Consider the following 21,942-nt stretch of genomic DNA (forward strand, 5'->3'; position numbering starts at 1 on the left):
AAATAAATTGTGTGTGTGTGTGTGTAAAAACAGGTTAAGGATCTAATGTTAACAAAAAAACAACCAATATACAAATGAATATTCCAGCCACCAGGCTGGGGAAGGCCAGTGGAAAATCACTCCACGAAAGCATCCACTCTGGTCCAGGTCTGCTTGGTTTGCTGCTAGGCCCTGAGGGGCAGGGGGTGTCACTGCTGTGTGGCTTCTGGCCTGAGATGATGTTTCTAGGCACTTGCCTCTTAGCATTAGCCTGGTGTAGGCTCTGTTCCCAAATGAGCCCTGTGCTGTCCCTCTGGGGAGGACAGTGCAGAGTCCCAGGCATGGCACTGACACCATCCACCCCTCCTTTCCCTTCTGTGTCCCTGAAGTCAGGCAGGACACCAGCAAATGTGCATGGCCTAGCCTTGCTGGTGGCTGGAGCCCATATCTCTATCTCCCATTGTTGGGCAGAGACACAGCAAGGCTTCCCTTTTGGTAGGGGGATGACTGAGTGGGGGCAGTGAGGCTCTTCTTGCTCTGGCAGTTGCCTCCTGTCCCAGTGTAGCATTTCTAGATTCCTGTGTTAGAGTACCCTTTTAGAGCCTGTGGAATTGAATGGTACACTTACATACACATAACACAGCTTTAGGGAACAGGCTGTTTTGCAGCCCCTGAGAAGCACGCCCAGATAGCTGCTCTATGCTTTTGGCATTCACCGAACACCTTGAGGCTGGCCTCTGATGCAGTGCTGTCATGCCAGACTCCTGTCGACTTTAGTAGGGATGGCACCATGTTTGAGAGGCCGAAGAAGAGACCCAGAGCCAGTGAACAAGACACAGGGCTTATTGAGGGGACTTACATATGGGGCAGCCCAGTGGCGGCAGGCTGGATGGGAGGACCACTACTGTTTGTGAAAAGCATGCAGTTTGTGTAGCATTTTAATTTAGCATTCTCCTTCCTAACCACCTCCACCTGGCAACCTTCATTTAACGCAGAACAAAGGGCCTTGATCTCCTGTATGGCCTGCATCCCATGGAATGGCTTAGGGGTTCTGATAAGGAATGGATCTCCAGGTTGGCCACAGTTCCTTAGCTCAGAACTCTGAACACACATTCTTCTTAGACTGTAGGGTCGTTCTGGGTATGCTTAAGTTAAGTGATTGCTGTCAGATGCATCCGCCATACAACAGTGGGGGTGCCTAGGTCTAGTCCGTGTCCCTAGAGCTTACCATTGTGAAGAAGAGTGTATTCGTCCATTCTCACACAACTATAAAGAAATATCTGAAACTGGGTAATTTATAAAGAAAAGAGGTTTAATTGGCTTGCAGTTCTGCAGGCTGGGCCTATCCCAGGTTGAAGGGCCCAGAATATGGGAGCCAAGGACCAGCATTTTTAGTGAGCTCTCCAAGTGAGGGAAAGCATGATGCTGACATCTGCTTGGGGAGGCCTCAGGAAACTTACAATCATGTGGCAGGCAGATCTTAACCTGGCTGGAGCAGGAGGAAGAGAGGTGTGGGGAGGAGGCGCTACACACTTTTAAACAACCAGATCTCACTAGAACTCTATCATGAGAATAGCACCAAAGGGGGAAATCTGCCCCCATGATCCAGTCAACTCCCACCTGGCCCCCCACCTCCAATGCTGGGAATTACAATTCGATTGTGTTGTAATTACAAATTACAATTTGAGCAGAGACGTAAATCCAAACCATTCCAAAGAGTGAGATCAGATAAGCTAGAGAGAGTGTCCAATACCTTAAGGGAAAGGGTGTTTCCTAGAGTGTGGACCACTGAACCAGTTACATCAGAATTACTGGGGATTGGGGGGTATGTATGCTTGTTTACATTTCAGATTCCTGGGCCTATCCCAGATTAAAAGGCCCAGAATATGGGGGCTAGGGCACTAGCATGTTTAGCGAGCTCTCCAGGTGATTATCATGCGTGATGAAGCGGTGTGGCCTGCAGGCAGGCAGCATCAGCATCACCTGGGAGCCATTGGAAATGCAACTTCTTGGGCCCTGCCCCAGAGACACTGATTCAGAGACTCTGGAGGTGGGGCCCAGCAATCTGGGTTTTAACAAGCCCTATAGGTGACTATTTTACAGAAGCACCGATATAACTGGAGAAGGCCCCAGCTGGATGAAATCAAGTGCACAGCTGCAGGTGGGTGGTTGCAGTGAGGAAGGAAGGGTAGTATTTGTGCTGCAGCCTGCCTTGAAAGGCAGGACCAGAGGCCAAAAGGTCCCCAGAGACAGGTTCCTAAGAATTGGACCAATCCCTAAGGAGGCCAGCTGCCTGCTGTGTGCAGGAGGCCTCTCCAGTGAGTCCCCGTGTCAGAGGGCCGTGATCAGAAGCAGGCGTAGAGCGGGGGACATGCCCCGGCCATCAGAATTGCACCAGCAGTGTGAAGCATGTCCCTTGCCCCATGCAAGGAAAGAAGGACGGGAGAGGCATTGGTCAGGGTGGGAGGTATGATTCTCATGGATGCCAGAGAGAGAGAGAGAGCAGGTCTGCTGGATTATAGCTATGTTGCCTCTCTCCTGGAGAGTGGGGGCTAGACAGGCTAGGGAGGGGGACATGAGGGCCTTAGAAGTCCTGCCGAGCCCAGATATGGCAGCCCTGGGGTGCTGGGAACGACTTCTCCAAGGACAGCCCCTTGCAGTGGCCTCTTTTGAAAAAATGCAGAGGTCACAGTTACCAGAAGACTGGACCATGAGCAGATTTCTTAATTTTCAAAGAAAAGGAGGAGAAGAATGCTGCTTCTGTGAGTCAGAGCTGTGTGCTAATCCTGCAGCTTCTAGCCTCCTAGAACATGGATAGCTGCGGGGGAGACTGGTCAGCACTGGGAGCCTGTGTCCACCTGAAGGTCACCCCTGGCTATTGGGCTGTGTTTACTTTTCTCCTGGGGGTAATTAGGCAGATAAACAGGCTCTCTTCAGAGTAGATGTGCTAGCACCCTCACTTGGGCACGTGGAGAAATGTGTACTGGGTGGTGGCAGAATGAGTTGGGGGAGAGCTGGTTAAATGCCTGCACCCACATGGTGCCCAGTGTTTGATGTTGAACTGGGGAGTTCTGAGTATGACAGTTCTGTAGTGTCCCTCGTTGGCCCTTTCGTCATGGTTACTTGGCAGAACACAAATGCCATGCTTATCGCATCCGTGGATGTAAAACAAAGCTGAGAGAGAGGGGGAAGATGTTTGATGTTGAGCAGAATCCCAGAAGGTCTCAGCAGACTGGAGCAATGGGCAGAACCCAGGGGAGAAATTTCACAGGAGCCCACATAAGGTCTCCGTGGCCTGGAAAACCCACGTGTACCAGTCCAGGAAGGTGGGAAGTAGCATCCACTGGAGGGAGATGAAGGTCCCGCCCTGCACTCTTCAGACCATACCTGGGGCCTTTGGTCCTGAAAAGAACCAAAAGAGAAAGATAAGAGTGGGGTCAGGCCAGGCATGTAATCCCAGAACTTTGGGAGGCCGAGGCGGGCGGATCATCTGAGGTTGGGAGTTCGAGACCAGCCTGGCCAACATAGTGAAACTGTCTCTACTAAAAATACAAAAATCAGCCTGGCGTGGTGGCAGGTGCCTCAGGTGCCTGTAGTCCCAGCTACTTGGGAGGCTGTGGCAGGAGAATTGCTTGAACCGAAGAGGTGGAGGTTGCAGTGAGCCGAGATCATGCCACTGCACTGCAGCCTGGACGACACAGTGAGACTCCGTCTCAAAAAAAAAAAAAAAAGTGGGGAGCAGGCTTAAAACTATTTCAGGCAGAGAATAATAGAGGGAAAAATGAGGCTATTCTTTCTAAGAAGGGAGGACTAGAGGTGTATCTTGGGGAGAGGGGAAGACCCAGGGTTGCAGGACCACAGCTCACGGTGGGGTCGACCTGCCCTATGGGGCCATGCAGGGCAGAACTCCTAGCCAGGAGGCAGATTTTGACTCCTGCTAGGAACTCCCTTAAAAGCCACCCCAGGAATGAGCTCCACAAGCGCCATCAAGGCCGGCCTGCAGGCCCTCCAGGGTTACCAAGGCTGCCTGGAAATGAATGGACCCTGTGTGTGTTCTTTTAGTCTTGGAAGACCAGCCAGGACTTTGGGGGCCAGAGGGCTAGCCTCAAGTGAGCTCAGAAATCTGCACCTGAATTGGGCCTTTTTAAAAGTTGTTTAATGGCCAATACATACATGTGGCAGAAATGCACAGGGAACAGATCTAAACCGGAAGCCTCATTTTCTAGCCCCAGCTTTTCTCTCGAGAGGCAGCTAGTGTTAGCTAGTTTCTTGTGTGTCATTCCAAGGATGTCCGTGCACGTATACACACAGGAACCACTTAGTTTGTATGTTTCTGGGTTTTTTATTAGCTTAGTACATACACAGTACTGCACCTTGACTAATAATGGTGGTCATGTCATCTTTCCATATACAGAGCTGGCTAATTCCAGAAATAGCTACAGAGTATCCATTGTTGGATCTGTTGTGGTTTATTTAACCAGCCTCATTGGTGGAGGTTTAGGAGTTGTTGCAGATAAGGCTGTAGCAAAATTCATGTCTGTATGACATTTCACACAGGTGTGTGTCTGGGGAAGACACAGAAGTAGAGTTGCTGAGTCAAAGGTGTGTCATTTTAAATTTTGATATCTCTGTATTTTATTTATTTATTTATTTTGGAGACGGAGTCTCGCTCTGTCACCCAGGCTGGAGTGGAGTGGCACAATCTTGGCTCACTGCAACCTCCGCCTCCCAGGTTCCAGCCGTTCTCCTGCCTCAGCCTCCTGAGTAGCAGGGATTACAGGCACCCGCCACCACGCCTGGCTAATTTTTGTATTTTTAGTAGAGACAGGGTTTCACCATGGCCAGGCTGGTCTCGAACTCCTGACCTCAGGTGATCCGCCCCCCTTGGCCTCCCAAAGTGCTAGGGTTACAGGCGTGAGCCACTGCACCCAGCCAACATCTGTATATTTTTAATTGGTGATTTCCTCAGCACATTGGTGAAGGTGAACATCTTCAGCTCCTTTTCTGTAACTGCCAGATCTGTTCACATCATTTGACAGTTTCTCTAGTGGTTATTGATCTTTTTCTTATTATATTAATAAAACTTTTTTCCTAAGTTTTTTTCTCATCTTTATTTTTTTAAATTTGTCTCTTACGCTGAAATTTTATTTTATGCCGTTGGTTCTTGGGGCTACTTCTTTCATTGCATTATTTGGCCTGGCTGGAATTTACTTGGTGTAAGGAACAGGGTGGTATCCAGCTTTTGTTTCTTGGGTTTTTTCCCTGGCCTGGCTGTGGATGGAGCTTTTGGCTTCATTTCTCTGAGAGGAGGCCAGGAGTGGAGAGTGTCTTTGGTGCTCAAAGGTCTTGCCTAGTAGGGTCTCCAGAGAGGAAGGTGACAGAGACACCATCCCGGCTCTTCCTGCTCACCTGTGGGGCAGTTCCTCCTATTAGAAGGTTCCTGGCCCACTGGTCATTTACATCTCCCAGGTTACCTCCTCACCAGTGAAGTCTGAGGGTTTGGCAGAGTCTGGGCAGAAGGGTCAGGCTGGGGCCAGGACAGGGAGGGCTTTGTACTGACAGCCCTCCCAGCCTCAGGGACACCCCCTCTGAAGGTGATACCACCGGGGACCTCATCCACCACGTGCTTAGGGGCTCAGAGAGACCGAAAACTGTGCAAGGAGTAGGTCCTTGGTCCACACTACAGGGAGCCAATTCCAGCTTTCTCCAAAGCCATAGGGCTTTGCCTACAGTCACCTCTGGACCCACTGACCCAAACAAATGACTACACCCATAGGGCTGTAAACCAGGCCCAACCTATGGGGACCGGTGGTACCTTAAGGAAGTTCTTTAGCTTCCTTAAAAACAGCATGTAGGCCGGGCACAGTGGCTCACGCCTGTAATCCCAGCACTGTGGGAGGCCGTGGCGGGCAGATCACTTGAGGCCAGGAGTTCAGACCAGCCTGGCCAACATGGCGAAACTCCATCTCTACTAAAAATACAAAAATTAGCCAGGGATGGTTGCACCCTCCTGTTGGAGGCTGAGGCACAAGAATCCCTTGATCCCAGGAGGTGGAGGTTACAGTGAGCTGAGATCGCACCACTGCACTCCAGCCTGGGTGATAGAGTGAGACCCTGTTTAAAAAATAAAAGTAGGCCAGGCATGGTGGCTCATGCCTGTAATCTTAACACTTTGGGAAGCTGAGGCAGGCAGATCACCTGAGGTCAGGAGTTCGAGACCAGCCTGGCCAACATGGTGAAACCCCATCTCTACTAAAAGTACAAAAATTAGCCAGGCGTGGTGGCGGGCACCTGTAATCCTAGCTACTTGGGAGGCTGAGGCAGGAGAATCACTTGAACCCAGGAGGCAGAGGTTGCAGTGAGCCGAGATCACACCATTGCACTCCAGCCTGGATTACAGAGTGAGACCCTGTCTCAAAAAAATAAAAATAAATAATAAAAACTTAAAAAGAACAGCATATACCAGCCTGGGCAACATAGTAAGACTCTCAAAAAAAAATTAGCTGGGTGTGGTTGCACATGTCTTTAGGAGGCTGAGGTGGGAGGATTACCTGATCCCAGGAGGTCAAGGCTGCAGTGAGCCATGATTGTGCCAGTGCACTCCAGCCTGGGTGACAGAGCAAGACCCTGTCTCAAACAAACAAAACCCAATGTGCCCAGTTCTTCAAGATAGATATGAAGGGCAGCTAGACTCTTATAGTTGGACAGCATGGCCAGAACAGTGGTCTTCAAAGTGGGTTCCCTGGACCAGTAACATCATCTGGGAACTTGTTCAAAATGCAAAAACTGGTTCCACTGTCTCAGAAACTCTTGGTGGTGGAGCCCAGCAATGTGTTTTAACAATCCCATCAGGTGATTCTGATATGCATTGCAGCGTGAGACCCAGTGTGTAAAAAGAAGCCGCATATCCGAGACGAGCAGGTATGATTGTTGAGGAAGCCTGCAGGTTTCCTCACATGCCCGCCTACCACTGGGTGTCTCTGCAAACTGCAGCAGCAGCTGCTATTAGCAAGAGCAGGCAGGTTGCACAGTGTGGCCGGTGTCACAGCAGATCTGTGTCCCTCCTCACAATTTAACTGGCAGGGGACATTGCCAAGGGATCCATGTTCAGAGGGACTTCGTGAGAGCAGGTGTCTCACCTGGCACCTGTCCAGGCCGCTCTTCTTCCCTTACTGACAGATCTGCAAATCACTTCTCTTAATCAGCAGCCTCTGCTGCAGAAACAGGGTGGTGCTGCCTCATTTGCCCTGGTTCTTCACCCTGCATCAGATGAACCTCCTGAGGGCCCTTTTTGCTTCTAGGAACGATGATTCCATACCTTACCAGGTCCCCTTGCCTGATGAACCAGAGGTTGGAGAATGAGGAGAGACAGGGGTCTCTGACTTCCCCTGTTGCTGGAGGGATGGCAATAAGGGCACAGGAAGATAAATAGACAGACCTAGAGTCCTGAGAATGAGGCAGTGCGTCTCTACCTCTGAGGTGGGAGAACAGGCTCAGAGGCGCACTGCATCCTTGCCAGCAGAGGCAGGAGCAAAGCTTCAGTGAGAGGGCCTTTCAGGGAAACAGGCTCGTGGGCAGTGAATCCTGTCACTGTAGGTGGGGCCGGGGGTGTAGCCCTGGCCCAGAAGTCAGGCAGCATGCTGGTGGGTACTGTTTCTAGCTGGAGGCACCAGCAGGAGACAGTGAACTGGTCTGCGACAAGCAGGGCAGATGCAGCAGCTCTTCTGCAGGGTCGCGGTTGTGGTGGTGGCTGCCCTCTTGAGAAGCTGAGTCCCACAGGCCAGCAGAGGCTCCCAGGCAGAGCCTGAGTGTGCTTTCCTCTTCTCTTCCAGATCTAACCATGAGCTATCCTGGCTATCCCCCGCCCCCAGGTGGCTACCCACCAGCTGCACCAGGTAAGAGGGTCTGGGGTGGGGAGGAGAGTGAATGCTGCCTCTGTACAGTGGCTGGGAGTGGAGAGGGGAGAACAGTAGTTTCCTCACTCCCCTCGTCCCCTCACAGCACGGCCCAGCAGGGGAGGAGAGGACAACAGGGGTAGAGGGACAGCCAGCCGAGGCAGGGGCTGGAGAAGAGCATGACGCTGAGGCCATCAGAGGCCTGGGTTCGATACTGGCTCCAGAAAGCCCTGGACCAGGCCCAGGGCTGGGTCTCTTGCCTTACTCTCTAGTAACAGTGGGCAAATGCTGTCACTTTGAGACTCAGTTTTCTTCTCTGCAAAATTGCTTCAAGGATTTCTCCCTCATTAGGTGGTCCTGGATACTGATGAGATAGGCAGGCAGAGCGACGCGATGTCTTCCAAAGCATTGCTAGGTGATGTTTGCCCCTTGCCACCTCTCCTACCCTCTGCTCAAGGTGTGCGAGTTTGCAGCAACAAGATCCCCCTTGCCAAGAGAGGAAGTGGAGGCAGATGCTAAGGGTCAAAGGTCACTCACTCCCTGTTTTCTGCAGGAGCTGTGGGTAGTCACATGGAGAAGTCGTCTTCTCTGGCCCTGGCCCCTTTAGGTCCTCAAATGAGATTTGGTCCCCACTGTGGGAAAGGAAATATGAGGGCTCATGAGACCAAGGGGAGAAAAGGGCCATTCCAAGGCTGGTCATCCTGAGGGTGCCTGAGCCACTGCCCCTCGCCCCAGGGGACTCCTAGGCATCATTCATTTCTTTGGAGCTGAGGTCCTGTGGTTTGAGCACCCCCTGACCTGCAGGCCATTTACCTTCCCTCTCATTCAGCAGGTGAAGAACAGACTTAGACTGAGAGGTGGCTCAGCTGCTGTCCCAGGGCACGTTAGGGGCTGAGCTGGGCCACTGCCCTCTGAATGAGCCCACCCCAGGTTGGCTGGCACTGGCCTCGGTTCCCTCTCTATAGTAGAAATCCTGCCATCCAGATCCTGCCACTGCCACCTTTGCTAGCACAGCTGAGCAGCCTCTGAGCAGCAAGAGAGGAGGAGGCAGGAGATTTAGGGAAGGTTCGTCCTGGAGGATCTGGAGCCCAGGAGATGAAGAGCCTATCCGAAGCTGCCATGTACAGGAAAGCATCTAATAGGCCAGAGGCTGCATGATGATGTCGAATGCCCATGGGGCACCCAGCTGAGCCCTGCAGGTGTTAACTCAGTCTTCGTCACAGCAGTCTAGGCATACACTCACCATTAGCCCATTTGTCAGCTGAGGAAACAAGCCTAAGGAGGGTTAAAGCCTTGCCTCAGGGCACATACCGGGTCCTGCTGGTTTCAGAGCGGGCTTTTCACCTCTGTTTCTTCCTGTCCTCTCGTGGACTGGTATCTGTGTTTACCATGACCCAGCCCCATCTCCCTCCAGCCTCTTATCCTGCTTCTCCCTGCCTTTTACAGACGTGTAATAGCAAACAGCCAAACCCCCTCCCGCCAATGCCTTTGCATTACTGAAATCTCAGAGCTCCCTGTGGTCACCTCTGTCATGGGCTCAGCATGGTATCCCACAACAGTCTGTCATTGTCTCTCCTCCTGCTCCATGGTGGTGAACTTGGGAGGGCAGAGCCTGCCTGGGCTCTCCCAACCTCCTTAATACCCCACAGAGGGTCTTGGGAGTGTTTGGGGAACTCCACCTTCCTCCCTGGGAAGAGGGGAAGGTTTTCCCTCCTCTGCCAGTGGGATAGGGGGAGACTTCCCTCCTGGTATTTTCATGTGGTCTGTGGTGTCCCGAGGCTCGAGGCTGTACTGGGCCTCCCTTCCTGACCACCTGGGAACTCGCATGTCTGCCTTTCCCCATGTGGTGGGGGACTAGCAGGGGGGCTAAAGGGCTTGGTGTTGCTTTCAGGTGGTGGTCCCTGGGGAGGTGCTGCCTACCCTCCTCCGCCCAGCATGCCCCCCATCGGGCTGGATAACGTGGCCAACTATGCGGGGCAGTTCAACCAGGACTACCTCTCGGGAATGGTGAGTCCAGCCCTCCTGCTGAGGCAGCCCTGGGGCCACACCTGCGTGGCCAGAGGAATCAAAGCTGCTGGCCTCTGGGGCTCCAGAGTTGTCTATGTGTGTGTTGCTGTGGTGTGTAGTGTGTTGAGCTGTACCTTAGAACAGGGTTTTCATCAGGCTTCTGCCACCTGCTCTCTGCCCCTCTCTGGGTCTCACTTTTCCCATCCGTAAAATGAGGGGAAGGGGACCAGATGATCTCACAGGTCCCTTTCAGCCCTGCGGGGTTAGGGTTGGGAAGGTGGCGAGGGTATGTGCATGAGTGTGCATGCACGTGCTATGTATGAGTATCCACATTCATATACCTGCGTGTGCATGTGTGTACATATGGAGGGCTCTTCTGGTTAGGCCTGGGTGGGTGTGTGGCAGGTATCTTGGGCAGACATGCTACTTTTTAAATTTGTTGTTTTGCTTTTAAAATAATACATTTTATGATTTGAAAACAAACGTATGCTTAGTTTGTGATTTGAAAACAAACGTATGCTTAGAGGAAATGATGCAACCAATACACACCCTAATTTGTGCCAGGCCCAGTTCTAGGCACTGGGGATATGTGAATAAAACAAACAAAAATCTCAGCCGTGCTGCATTTATCATCTATGGGGAAAAGACAGGCAGTAACTTAAGTCAACGATGTGATGTTATTGAAAGTGTAGGTGCCATGGGAACAAGATGACCAGGGTAAAGGGGTCAGGAGTGGGGGTGGGGTGATGTAAGGATGATTTTAAGTTAGCGGTAAGGTGGGTCTGGCTGAAAAGAGGATGTGTGATCAAAGACCTGCAGCAGGGGAAGGAAGTGCTGTATGGATGTCTAGGGAATGCCAGTGCCCTGAGGTGCCAAGGGGTATGAGGTGCTCAGGGACAGGGAGGAGAGGCCAGTGTGGCTAAAGTGGAAAGGCGAGGGGGTGAGATGGGAAATGAAGTCTGGGGGTCCAGCTCTTGCACGGTGTAGGAGGCTATCCATCCTAAGGATTTAGGCTTTTATTCCTGGTGAGTGCAGATTCACCTGAGCATGCCTGCCAGAGGTGTCTGTGGGTAGCAGGCTGATGTGATGGGGGTGCCCCCAACCCTGCATATGGGACCCACGCGCCTTCTTGGGCAGTGAGCTCTTAACCTTCACCCAGGTGGTCTGGGATGGGAGGAGCAACCATGTGGAGAGGCAAGGCATCTCTCCTGCAGAAGGGGATGAGGATCTCTGGTTTGGATCCAGTCGCACTGTTTACTGGCTGTGTAGCTTTGAGCAAGTAAACTCATTCTGTGGTCTGTGAAATGGGTATAACGATACTTCATATTCCACAAGCGGAGATGCTGTGAGGACTGACTTGGCTTAGGTATGAAAAAGGGTGGAGGGACAGAGTGCAGCGGGGCCCATTGGCCTCAGGCTCTGCTTTGTGTCCTTGCAGGCGGCCAACATGTCTGGGACATTTGGAGGAGCCAACGTGCCCAACCTGTACCCTGGGGCCCCTGGGGCTGGCTACCCACCACTGCCCCCTGGTGGCTTTGGGCAGCCCCCCTCTGCCCAGCAGCCTGTTCCTCCCTATGGGATGTATCCACCCCCAGGAGGAAACCCACCCTCCGGGATGCCCTCATATCCGCAATACCCAGGGGCCCCTGTGCCGGGCCAGCCCATGCCACCCCCCGGACAGCAGCCCCCAGGAGCCTACCCTGGGCAGCCACCAGTGACCTACCCTGGTCAGCCTCCAGTGCCACTCCCTGGGCAGCAGCAGCAGCCAGTGCCGAGTTACCCAGGATACCCGGGGTCTGGGACTGTCACCCCCGCTGTGCCCCCAACCCAGGTGAGTGTCATCCCACTGCCTCCCTCGGTCCAGGCCTGGGCCCCAAAGGCTGGAGACACATGGCCCAGTAGCTGGGGAGACAGGGAAAGGCGCAGGCCTACAGCTGCAACTTCTTGTTTTAACAAACAGTGTCAGCCGGGTGCAGTGGCTCATGCCTGTAATCCCAGCACTTTGGGAAGCTGAGGTGGGCAGATCGCTTGAGCCCAGGAGTTCAAGACCAACCTGGGCAAAATGGTGAAACCCTGTCTCTACTAAAAATAGAAAAAAAATTAGCTGGGCATGGTGGTGCATACCTGTAGGCCCAGCTACTCAGGAGGCTGAGGTGGGAGGATCACCTGAGCCCAGGAGACAGAGGTTGCAGTGAGCCGGGATCATGCCACTGCACTCACTCCAGCCTAGGCGACAGAGTAAGACCCTGTCTTTAGAAAAAACAAAAAACAGAAAAACAAAGAGCGTCACCTTCTTGCAGACTCCCCACCTCTGGGTTGCATTGCTTAAGGCCCAAGGGAGCTGTCCTGTTTCTCCTAGTGTGATGAGACACTCCACATGCGAGTTGGGTCAGAACGCCCATGGAGAGTACTCCTTATTCCTCTGTGTCATTTACTGCCTGGGCTGTGTGTTTTGTAAGAACTGCACAGGCCACCTGTCCCAAGGCTTTGTGCCCAACAGCTGTCTTCGGTCCCCTTGATATGCGCCCCCCCCCACAGACAGGTTTTGGAGGATTCTTAAAATTCCCTTTGGGTAGGGAGAATGTTGGCAGTTCCTCCAGGGTTGATCTTGGCTCATTTTGGAGAACAGTTCGTGTTTGCAGAGCCTAGAATTCGTTGTCATGGTTCTGTGGCCCAACCAGCCAGCACAGGGGTAGTGGTATGTGCGTGATGACTATTTTTAGACAGAGGGTCTCCTTTCCTCCTTCCCTTCCATACCCACACGTTCCCCCACCCTGTGCCGTCCTCCAGCCTCCCTCCCTTATCTTTTCCCTGAGATGCCCCCATAATTGTGTTATAACCAGTTTGTTCCAGCCCCTAGAAAGACAATCCACTGGGAGACAGTTTAGCCTGGGAAGTTCCAGTTTGTGGGGTTGTGCAGCTGTCAGGGTCTGGAGGAAGTCTGGCAGATGCTAGTCTAGAGAACAGTGTGAGGGAACCAGTGCTAGATCAAGAGGTCGTCAGGCTGCCATGCACAGTTGTGGAGGCTGAATACCTGTACCCACTGGAGGGGACACGTGGGCTAGCCAGCCCCGTTAGGAGTACCCATGTGTGCTCACATGTGCTGTGGAGGCCAGGCATCGATGAGATAGGCCACAGCCCCTGCTCCCGAGGCCTGCCCTTCATCAGGAGCCTGAGCCCCAGCCCTGGAGGACCTGGGCACTGGGCAGATTTTCAGTGTCAGGACTCAGCTATAGGTCGGCTCCCAGCCACTGGAGCCAGTAAAAAGCTTCAGTACTAGAACACAAGGCCAGATAACAGTCAAGTTAGGCAGACTCGGCGTAGAGTCCTCTGCGTTGTTGACTGTGGACTCCTTTAGATACTCCAACTCTTAGAGAAAGGGCTGTTCCCAGACTTTAGAGGTGGAGCAGCCTCGAATGTGGGGAAGGCGGCATGCACGTCATCTTACCTAAGACTGTTTGTTCGAGTAGTTTGGAAGCCGAGGCACCATAGCTGATGCTCCTGGCTTTGACCCCCTGCGAGATGCTGAGGTCCTGCGGAAGGCCATGAAAGGCTTCGGTAAGAGACCCTGGGCGGCTCAAATCCTACCCCCTGCCCCCTATTCCCCAGGCAGTTTCACTGTGGTTCTGTAGGCTGGGGTAGCTGGGGGACGCGGACCTGGCCCCAGAGATGATAGAAGGTGGATGTGGGGGTGTGGCTGGCATGCCCAGGACAGTTGAGGGGCCCAGGCCAGGGAAGTCTCAGCTGCAGAGCATCTCATGACCCCTACCCGACCCACCCCTGCTGCCTCTTCCTCCAGGGACGGATGAGCAGGCCATCATCGACTGCCTGGGGAGTCGCTCCAACAAGCAGCGGCAGCAGATCCTCCTTTCCTTCAAGACGGCTTACGGCAAGGCGAGCTGTGGGGTGGGGGCGCGGGACAGTGAGGCGTGCCCTGGGCTCAGCACAGCCCTGCTCACCCCTGCTTTTCCTTGGGTGGGCCCGGATCTCCCGGATGGACAGTAAGGAGCAGGAGGGCATTTCCTTCTGCCCATCCGGCTGGTGGCATCGTTGGGAGGTGAAGGATGCCACAGGGTGCCGAGGTTTGCTGAGAGGCTGCAGACATCTAGCCTGGATTCTAGCCCTTGCTCTGCCACATCTCACTGAGGTTGTGGCCACATCATTTTCCTACCCCTGCCCTCTTCATGACCACCCTGGGGGGTTTAGCTGATGTAAGAGCTTTGCAGGGAAAGGCTGTTGAGTGCTGCCCAAGTATGAGGGGTGTGTATGAGTGCATTTTGAACTTCTGGGGTTTTGAATCTTAGAAAGGTAAAAATTGGGTAAATATCAATTAGATTCGTGTTCTAGCCCAGTGCTTCTCACACTTCAATGTGTCACCGATCCCCTGGGCATCTTGGTAAAATGCGGGAGGTTTGGGGCAGGGCTAAGAGCAGGCTTTTCTCTCGGGCCCCTGGGGGTTGTCCATGCGGCTGCTCCTCAAATCTGGGATATGGCTCCTATTAGTCACCTCTTGTGGATTTTTAAAATAGACTTGTTTTTGTTTGTTTGTTTGAATATCCAATCAGGATTTGATCAAAGATCTGAAATCTGAACTGTCAGGAAACTTTGAGAAGACAATCTTGGCTCTGATGAAGACCCCAGTCCTCTTTGACGCTTATGAGATAAAGGAAGCCATCAAGGTGTGTATGTGTGTACGTGTGTGTGTGTGTGTGTGTGTGTGTGTGTGTGTGTTCATGCGTGTGGACACACAGCCCAGAAGGAGGCCTGCTCGGCGTGCTGTGTTCTAGCCCACTCATTAGCTGCTGTTGTCAGTATGGCTCCCAGGCCTTCCTGTGTTGGAGTCCACATGCTGTAGAAAAGGGTGCTCCCTGTGATTTCCCCAAGAGGCAAATGACACACCCGTCATCATCAGGGAGGCTTAAGTCTCTCTCCATCTTAAAGAAATGGTGGAGCTAGGGTTTGAAGGTTGCGATTCTGTGGTAAGAAGAGGGGTAGGAGGCTGTGGTTGGTATCGTTCTCATTCTTTAGGACTCTGTTACTAGCAAATGACAGAAACACACTTCGGTTTAAGAACAAAAGTGCAGAATCAGTTGTGTGGGTAAAGCCAAGCTGCCTGGCGTGGAGAGGGCCAGGCCAGACGTCTCTCTGTTCTCTGTCTCTCCTGAGCGCCCACTCTTCTGTCAGTTTCTGTGCTTCTCCTGCCATGGCTGCTTCATGCGGGGTGGGAGGGGGGGCCTGTCGACCACTCTCTGCGTACCTATGAGACCCAGCTCCAGAAGAGACCAGCAGGGTCTCCAAACGGGCAGGTTCTGACGGGCCCGGCTTGGGCTCACTGTTTCCTCCAGTCCTGTGGGTTTTGACCGAGGGGTGGGTCCTGTCCATTCTGTGCAGTCCTGCAGCTCTGTGTGCAACCTGCAGGCAGGGGCAGGCAGCTCACTTGGAAGGGGAATCCCATGAGTCAGGCTGGAGCCCAGAAGGAGCCTGTCACTTAGAGGCCTGATAAGCACAGTGAATGTTCCCTCCTTCAGGAGAAGCAGAGACTTCAGTGTGGTGGCCTGGAAAGGAGAGGGGCCTCCGCTGAAACACATCTACATGTGTTATTCTAGGGAGGGGGTCAGGAGGCCATCAGGCAGGGTGATGGCCCAGGGCCCCAGGGAGTGGACCCAGACATTTCCCTGGCCCCCGTCTTCAGCCGGAGTCATGAGCTGGTGGTTGTGGAGTGTTAGAAACCACACAGGTTTGGGGCAGCTGTCACTCACCAGCTGTGTGTCCCTGAGCACCTGTGAAATGGGGACAGTGAATGCTGTCTCAGGACATGCTGGGACTACTGGGTGAGGGGCTAACGTGTAGTAACCCAATAGTAGCTGTAGCAGGAAACAGCTGACACAATGTCACACGTCCTGCCTGACAGGCCCTAAGTGCTCTACATACATTAACTCACTTAATCCTCATGACTTTTCTGTGAGGTAGGTCCTAGTATCACTCCCGTCTTACAGACAAGGAACTGGAAGCACAGAGAGGTTAAGTAATGTGCCCAAGGTCACACAGCTGGTAAGCTGCAGAGCCAGGATTCAAACCAACATACAAGCCAGGCTGCCCAGCCTGTCCTCTACCATGTCAACTGTCCCTGGCATGCTTGTCCCATTCATCCTTGTTGTTCCTGCCTTTTCCTAGTTGTTTTCAGACATTCCACCATCCCCTCTAGGACCAGGGTTTCGTATGTCCACTTGGATCTCTCTTGCTTTTTACCCATTTTTTTCAGTTGTTATCATCTCACTTCCGGCTGAACTCTAAATAAAGCAGGACTCGGTCCACATTTTAACCCAACCATTTACTGTGTGGCCTTGGACTGGCCAGTACCCCTCTCTGATGCTCAGTTTTCTGATCCATGGGGATGTCCCTTTGTGCGAGCCCTACTCATCACCACTGCCACTGTCATTGTGCTTGCTCGGGCTATGGAGAGGAGCTGACTCCCTCGAGCCTGGGAGTGGCCGGAGGGTGTGTCTCTGTGTCAGGGGCCTCTGTTGCTGGGGTCAGGGCAGCAGCGTGGCCCCTACTCTTCTTCCCGGGTGCTGGTGAGGCTGCTGGAACAAGCTCATGGTTGGTTGTATTCTCTGCCCCTGCAGGGGGTTGGCACTGATGAAGCCTGCCTAATTGAGATCCTCGCTTCTCGCAGCAATGAGCACATCCGAGAATTAAACAGAGCCTACAAAGCAGGTGAGGCTGCTCCCTCTGCCCTCTGCCCTCTGTAGATCCCTGTGCTCTCGGGGCTGTGGCCTCACTCTCTCCTAGGACCTCTTACTCCTTTCTGGCCTTCTTATCAACCCATCTTCTGCCATCCCCAATACTTTAGGCTTTGACCCAAGACCCAGCCCTTCCTTCTGTTTATACATGGTGCAAATGACTAAAGTAAGGGAGAGCCAGGGAAAACCTGGATGTGGTTTGGGTAAGGCTGACTAGAGGCCAGGTCAGCCTGGAGGTCACAGGCTTGTATATCCCTGGAGGGCCATACGGGCTATTTGTTCTCTCAAGCCCGAGCCAAGACCTCCAGCCTTTTTCTCCCCAGTACCCACTGTTGATAGTGTTTTGCAATGGGCAGCTCCATAAAGAGAGCTACAGGGTGGACCTTCCTTGCTTCTCCCTTTCAGAATTCAAAAAGACCCTGGAAGAGGCCATTCGAAGCGACACATCAGGGCACTTCCAGAGGCTCCTCATCTCTCTCTCTCAGGTACTTTTCCCACGACAGGGCTCAGGGCCCCCAAGCCATGGAAGTCAAAGAGATGGGATCCCAGCAATGAGGAAAGGGAACAGAAATGGGGAAGGAGTGGGCTTGACCATACACCTGCTTCCTTTCAGGGAAACCGTGATGAAAGCACAAATGTGGACATGTCTCTCGCCCAGAGAGATGCCCAGGTGAGTGTGATGGCCAGGCCCCTGGACTTCCTAAAGCAGGGATGTACCCCGCTTTCTTGCTTCCTGAGAGAGGTGCCCTAGGGTGGAAAGAACAATAGATAAGCAGTGGGTTGCAGATGCTGTGAGTTTCAGAGGCACTGAACTGCTCAACTGTATGACCTAGAGCAGGTCATCTGACCTCCTGGGCTTCAGCTTCCCCACCTATAGGAGGGAACATGTGAGATAATTAGTATTTCAATAGTTGATAGATCACGGTTTTGGATGTGGGATTTCATGTGACAGCGTACTTTCCCCATGTTTAGTTGCACATACCATTATGTTTGCAAAGGGGCAGAATTTGCACTTGCCTATTAAGTTTTTGAGGGTTTGAGCCTAGAAACCAGCTGCCACATTAGTTGAGCACCCTTAGAATTCTGTCGTTGTCCCCCTTGTGAGTTGCAGACAAAAGGCGAAAAGTCCAAGCAAAGTCCAGGCATCTGAGCTACTCTCTTGAAAAGTTTGGGTTTCCCACTAATGAATTTCAACCATAGTATTATGGCAGGGCAGAGCCATGACTTCCTGGTGGGGTGGAGTTGGCCATACCTCTCTGTCTCCCTTCACTGCTCTTGTCATCCATGGCAGGGCATTCACCAGGAGCTGCCAGTGGTCTAAATTATCTCTACCATCTGCGGGATTGGAGTGAGACCTCAAGGAATGCCCCCTTGTTAGGGTTGGAGGAGAGCTACTCCTCTGGTCTGGTCCTTTTGCTTTCCGGATGAGGAAACTGAGGCTCAAAAAGTTTGAGCACTGTTCCCAACTGAAAGCTAGAGGCAGAGCCTGGACAAGGGCCTATACCCCTGGCTCGGTCCTCTGTGCCAAGTTAGCACCTGCCTCTGCCCTGGTCTCAGACCTGCTGCTCCTGCAGGGTCTGCCTTATTCAGTGTCTCTCTGGCTGGTAACATCCATTCCCATTCTGGGAGTCAGGGCTGGACACCCCTGGGGCTCAGGGCTCTGGCTTTTGCTCCAGCGAGAGTTTTGCATGCCACTTTTAGCGGGGCAAAAATTGTCTCATGCTCTGCCTTCTCAGTCCAGACCTGCTTTGGCCTCATCTTGACCTGTGGGATCTCAGCCCCTGATTGCTGCTTTCTGCTCTTTTTCAGGGCTGCTACCTGAGGCCTAGCAGGCACTTTAGAGGCCATGTAGTTCAGAGGTTGCAAATTGACAAATACTTTAGGCTCAAACCTTCAGAAGTTTACCAGGCTCTCCTGGGTGACCTGGGCCTGGGGTCTGGGTGTGGCCTGTGCCGCATGTGCGTCTTCCTCTCTCTCCCTCTTCCTCTCTCTCCAGGAGCTGTATGCAGCCGGGGAGAACCGCCTGGGAACAGATGAGTCCAAGTTCAATGTGGTTCTGTGCTCCCGGAGCCGGGCCCACCTGGTAGCAGGTAAGGCAGGCCGGGGTCCCTCTGAGGCCAGTTAGATGAGGGCAGTCAGGGGATTGTGGGGAAACAAAGCTATGGAAACACTTGGTTTCTCCCTGCGTGGGGCTTTCGCCTCCTCAAAAGAGCCCCCTGGTGGGGATTTAAAAGACACCGTCAGAGGGTTTCCTGAGTTCTGGCAAACATCCAGTTCTGGAGGTTCCACTGGTGTAGACACCTGGTGTCTTCGTACGTGGGAATGTGGAATGTCAGAGTTGGGAGAGTCCTTCGGGAGCACCCAATCCAGTGTTTTCCAAAGCCTGGCATAAGAAACAGTCATAGCAATAATACTGGGTGCCATTCATTTACTCATTCATTCAACAGATGTAAATCGCTGTCCCCCATGGGTCAGTCTGTCAGGTGGTGGAGCAGGTGTAGGGTCATGGTAGGGGGCAGGGCACTGCAGAGTCTGTGTTCCATGGGCTGCACCTTCTCATTTGGGGAGACAGACAGTAAACAACAATGAAATAAAATCTGTATCAGATGGTAAATCCTGTAGAGGAAAATCAAGCTGGAAACAGATAGGGAGTGCTTGGGCCAGTCACCACTGAGGTCATGACATTTGATTTAAAAACCTAAAGGAGATGCAGGGGCAGAGGCCTGCCTGGGGCTCCCAGCATGACTGAGAACGATGAAGGGGGACCATGTGGAGCAGGTGGAGTGAGCAAGAGGAGTGGGAGGTGAGGGCAGAGAGGGGAGAGGGCCCTGCTGATGACTTCGCAGAGTTGGGTATTTATCCTGGGCAAAAGAGGAAGCCAATGGAGGGCCCTGAGCAGAGGAGGCTGTGCAGAATCCCTGGCCGTGGTGCCGAGAATGGAGTGAAGGGTGCAAGGCCAAGCAGCGAAGCCTGTCGGGAGGCTGCTGCAGGGACCCGGGGAAGAATGGTGGTAGTAGGCGCTTGTGGTGAGGAGGTGTCAGGTTCTGGCCATGTTTGCTGATGAATTGGACACGTGGCGTGTGGGAGAGAAGAGGGGTCGAGGATTACTCAGGGTTTCTTTAGGCCATGCAGTGGGAGAATGGCCCTCAACTGAGACAGGGGAACCGTAGGTGGAGCTGGCTTTAGGTGCCTATAGGGTGGAGCTGCAGGGAGGTTGCTGGGTTGCTGAGTGTGGAGGTCAGGAGAGGTCTGGCCTGGACGTGGAAGGTAAGGGAGCTATGGTAGTCGAAGATATCTGAGGCTCTGGGACTGCAGGAGGTCCCCTCAGGAGAGAGACTGTGGGGAGCCCACCAGTGTGAGGAGACTAAGAAGGAGCAGCGAGGGAGGTAGGAGGACCCAGAGGAAGGGGGTCCTGGAGGCCAGTGTGAGGTGGCAGGCAAGGACTGAGGATGGTGACCACACTGAGCAACTGGTGGGCAATGGCCAGGGCTGCTCCAGTGGGCAGTGAGGGTGAAAACCCAGCGACCGCTCTGTGCTGCACACAGAGACAGGTGCTGCGGCTCTCCCCATTCGCAGCTGTGAAAGCAGGCACAGGGTGGTAGAGGAAGTAGGGGTGCACAGCTAGTAACAGCTGAGCTGGGATTTGAACCCAGGCCACCCAACCCCAGAGCACACTTTTTAACCTCTGCACTATCCTGTAATGGAGCCTGAGTGAATGCATTTTCATCTTAATCATTGTTTCTTTTAATGAGTACAGAACATGTAAGTAGTGCATCAAGCCCATGGCTTCACAAACATTACTTAGGAGAAAAGAGCAGCAAATTTGAAGAAGATACTAATTGAGACAGATACACACAGAGCAGAAATCACAACTTTAATATGCAAATGGTTGCTGAGACTCAGGCTGGGGAAGGAGAGTTTTATGTCCTGGGTCAGAGCTGGAGTCAGGGCCGAGGTCTCCATCGTGCCGCTTGTCTCTCTAGGAGCCAGCCATCCACTCCTGTGGGTGCTTAGCATGTCCTAGGTCGAGGTGGGCAGCAAAAAGCCAGGCTGGCTGGGTCAGGCTGGGCCTCAGCTCACAGGCAGGCTGAGGAAGACAGATGGATGCATGAATAAAGCCAAGGAATGGCAGAGACTGGAGGTGCGGGGGATTTGAAAAGAGGGAACACTGTCTTGGGGTACGTGGGAGTGGGCCCTGGAGGGGTATTAAGGTGCAATTTGGTTAAGCAGATGGGCAGTCCTGAGAAAGGGACCACACAGGGAGGGACATCAGGCAGTGCATGTGACTTGTGACGAAGACTCTGGCTTCCTTGAGAGCTAGCAGGCCTGGGGACGTGCAGGGTGTGGGAGCAGAGTGGGAGGCGGGGGGTTTTGGGGCAGAGGCCACCTCATGTGAGTCCTCTGTTAGTCTGCTCATGCTGCTATGACAAAATACCACAGGCTGGATGGCTTAAGCAACAGATACTCATTTTGTTACAGTTTTGAAGGCCGGATGTCCAAGAGTGGGGTGCTGGTTTCTCCCGTGGCCTCTTCATGGCAATCACTGTGCTCACATGGTCCTTTCTCTGCATGTGCACATCCCTGGGGTCTCTGTGTGTGTCCTAATCTCTTCTTCTAAGGAGACCAGGCGGATTGGATTAGGGTACACCCTAGCAGCATGTTTTAACTTAATTACCTCTTTAAAGATCTTATCTCCAAACACGGTTATATTCTGAAGTCCTAGGAGTTGGGACTTCCACATATGAACTTTGGGGAGACACATTTCAGTTCATAATATAAACCTCTGTCATCCCCATAGTTTTCAATGAGTACCAGAGAATGACAGGCCGGGACATTGAGAAGAGCATCTGCCGGGAGATGTCCGGGGACCTGGAGCAGGGCATGCTGGCCGTGGGTAAGTGTCTCAGGTTTGCCTGCCCACCTGCCAGGGGCTAACGTGTATTGTGAGTGTTCAGGCTGCTTGCCTGTCCGCCAGCTGATGGGTGACACCGTGAAAGGACCACAGGATCCAAGATCGCTCAGCCCAGAGTGTCCAGATGCTGGGAAGTCATGCCGCTTCCCGGTTCCCTGTGCAGTTGAACCCCTAGCTGTCCTGGAGGTGTCTTGTGTGTGTTTGCGGTGCAGCTCTGGAGCAGGGAACTGCAGTGTGGGCATTAGTGGGAGGGCATCCAACTGCGCTCCCGGAGGAGTATGACTCACATCCTGCCAAGTTTCCTCTAAAAATACATCCCTGCAGGCAGTTGTCAGATGTTTGTGATGGAAACACGTGGAAAGATTTTTACTTGCAACAGCAAAACAGGCCCATGCTGAGGAAAGCT

The 21,942-nt window shown here is 53.0% G+C and overlaps 1 protein-coding gene across 4 annotated transcripts in view; it reads left to right on the plus strand.

Moving 5' to 3' along the window:
- ANXA11 (annexin A11) overlaps positions 1 to 21,942 on the plus strand; it is a 49,520-nt gene that overhangs the window by 24,040 nt on the left and 3,538 nt on the right. For 3 of the 4 annotated variants that reach the window (XM_030797695.1, XM_030797698.1, XM_030797696.1), the window contains exons 2-12: positions 7,812 to 7,874; positions 9,766 to 9,881; positions 11,320 to 11,712; positions 13,352 to 13,439; positions 13,681 to 13,775; positions 14,447 to 14,560; positions 16,508 to 16,598; positions 17,030 to 17,109; positions 17,238 to 17,294; positions 18,621 to 18,714; positions 21,423 to 21,518. In XM_030797695.1, coding sequence (XP_030653555.1) covers positions 7,820 to 7,874; positions 9,766 to 9,881; positions 11,320 to 11,712; positions 13,352 to 13,439; positions 13,681 to 13,775; positions 14,447 to 14,560; positions 16,508 to 16,598; positions 17,030 to 17,109; positions 17,238 to 17,294; positions 18,621 to 18,714; positions 21,423 to 21,518 — 1,279 coding nt within the window. In that variant the 5' untranslated portion in view covers positions 7,812 to 7,819. Of the gene's footprint in view, positions 1 to 4,536; positions 4,582 to 7,811; positions 7,875 to 9,765; positions 9,882 to 11,319; positions 11,713 to 13,351; positions 13,440 to 13,680; positions 13,776 to 14,446; positions 14,561 to 16,507; positions 16,599 to 17,029; positions 17,110 to 17,237; positions 17,295 to 18,620; positions 18,715 to 21,422; positions 21,519 to 21,942 lie in introns of all 4 variants that reach the window. The other variant, XM_030797697.1, reaches the window with a different exon arrangement.

This window comes from Nomascus leucogenys, chromosome 18, assembly GCF_006542625.1.
Source record: "Nomascus leucogenys isolate Asia chromosome 18, Asia_NLE_v1, whole genome shotgun sequence".
NCBI lineage: Eukaryota > Metazoa > Chordata > Mammalia > Primates > Hylobatidae > Nomascus > Nomascus leucogenys.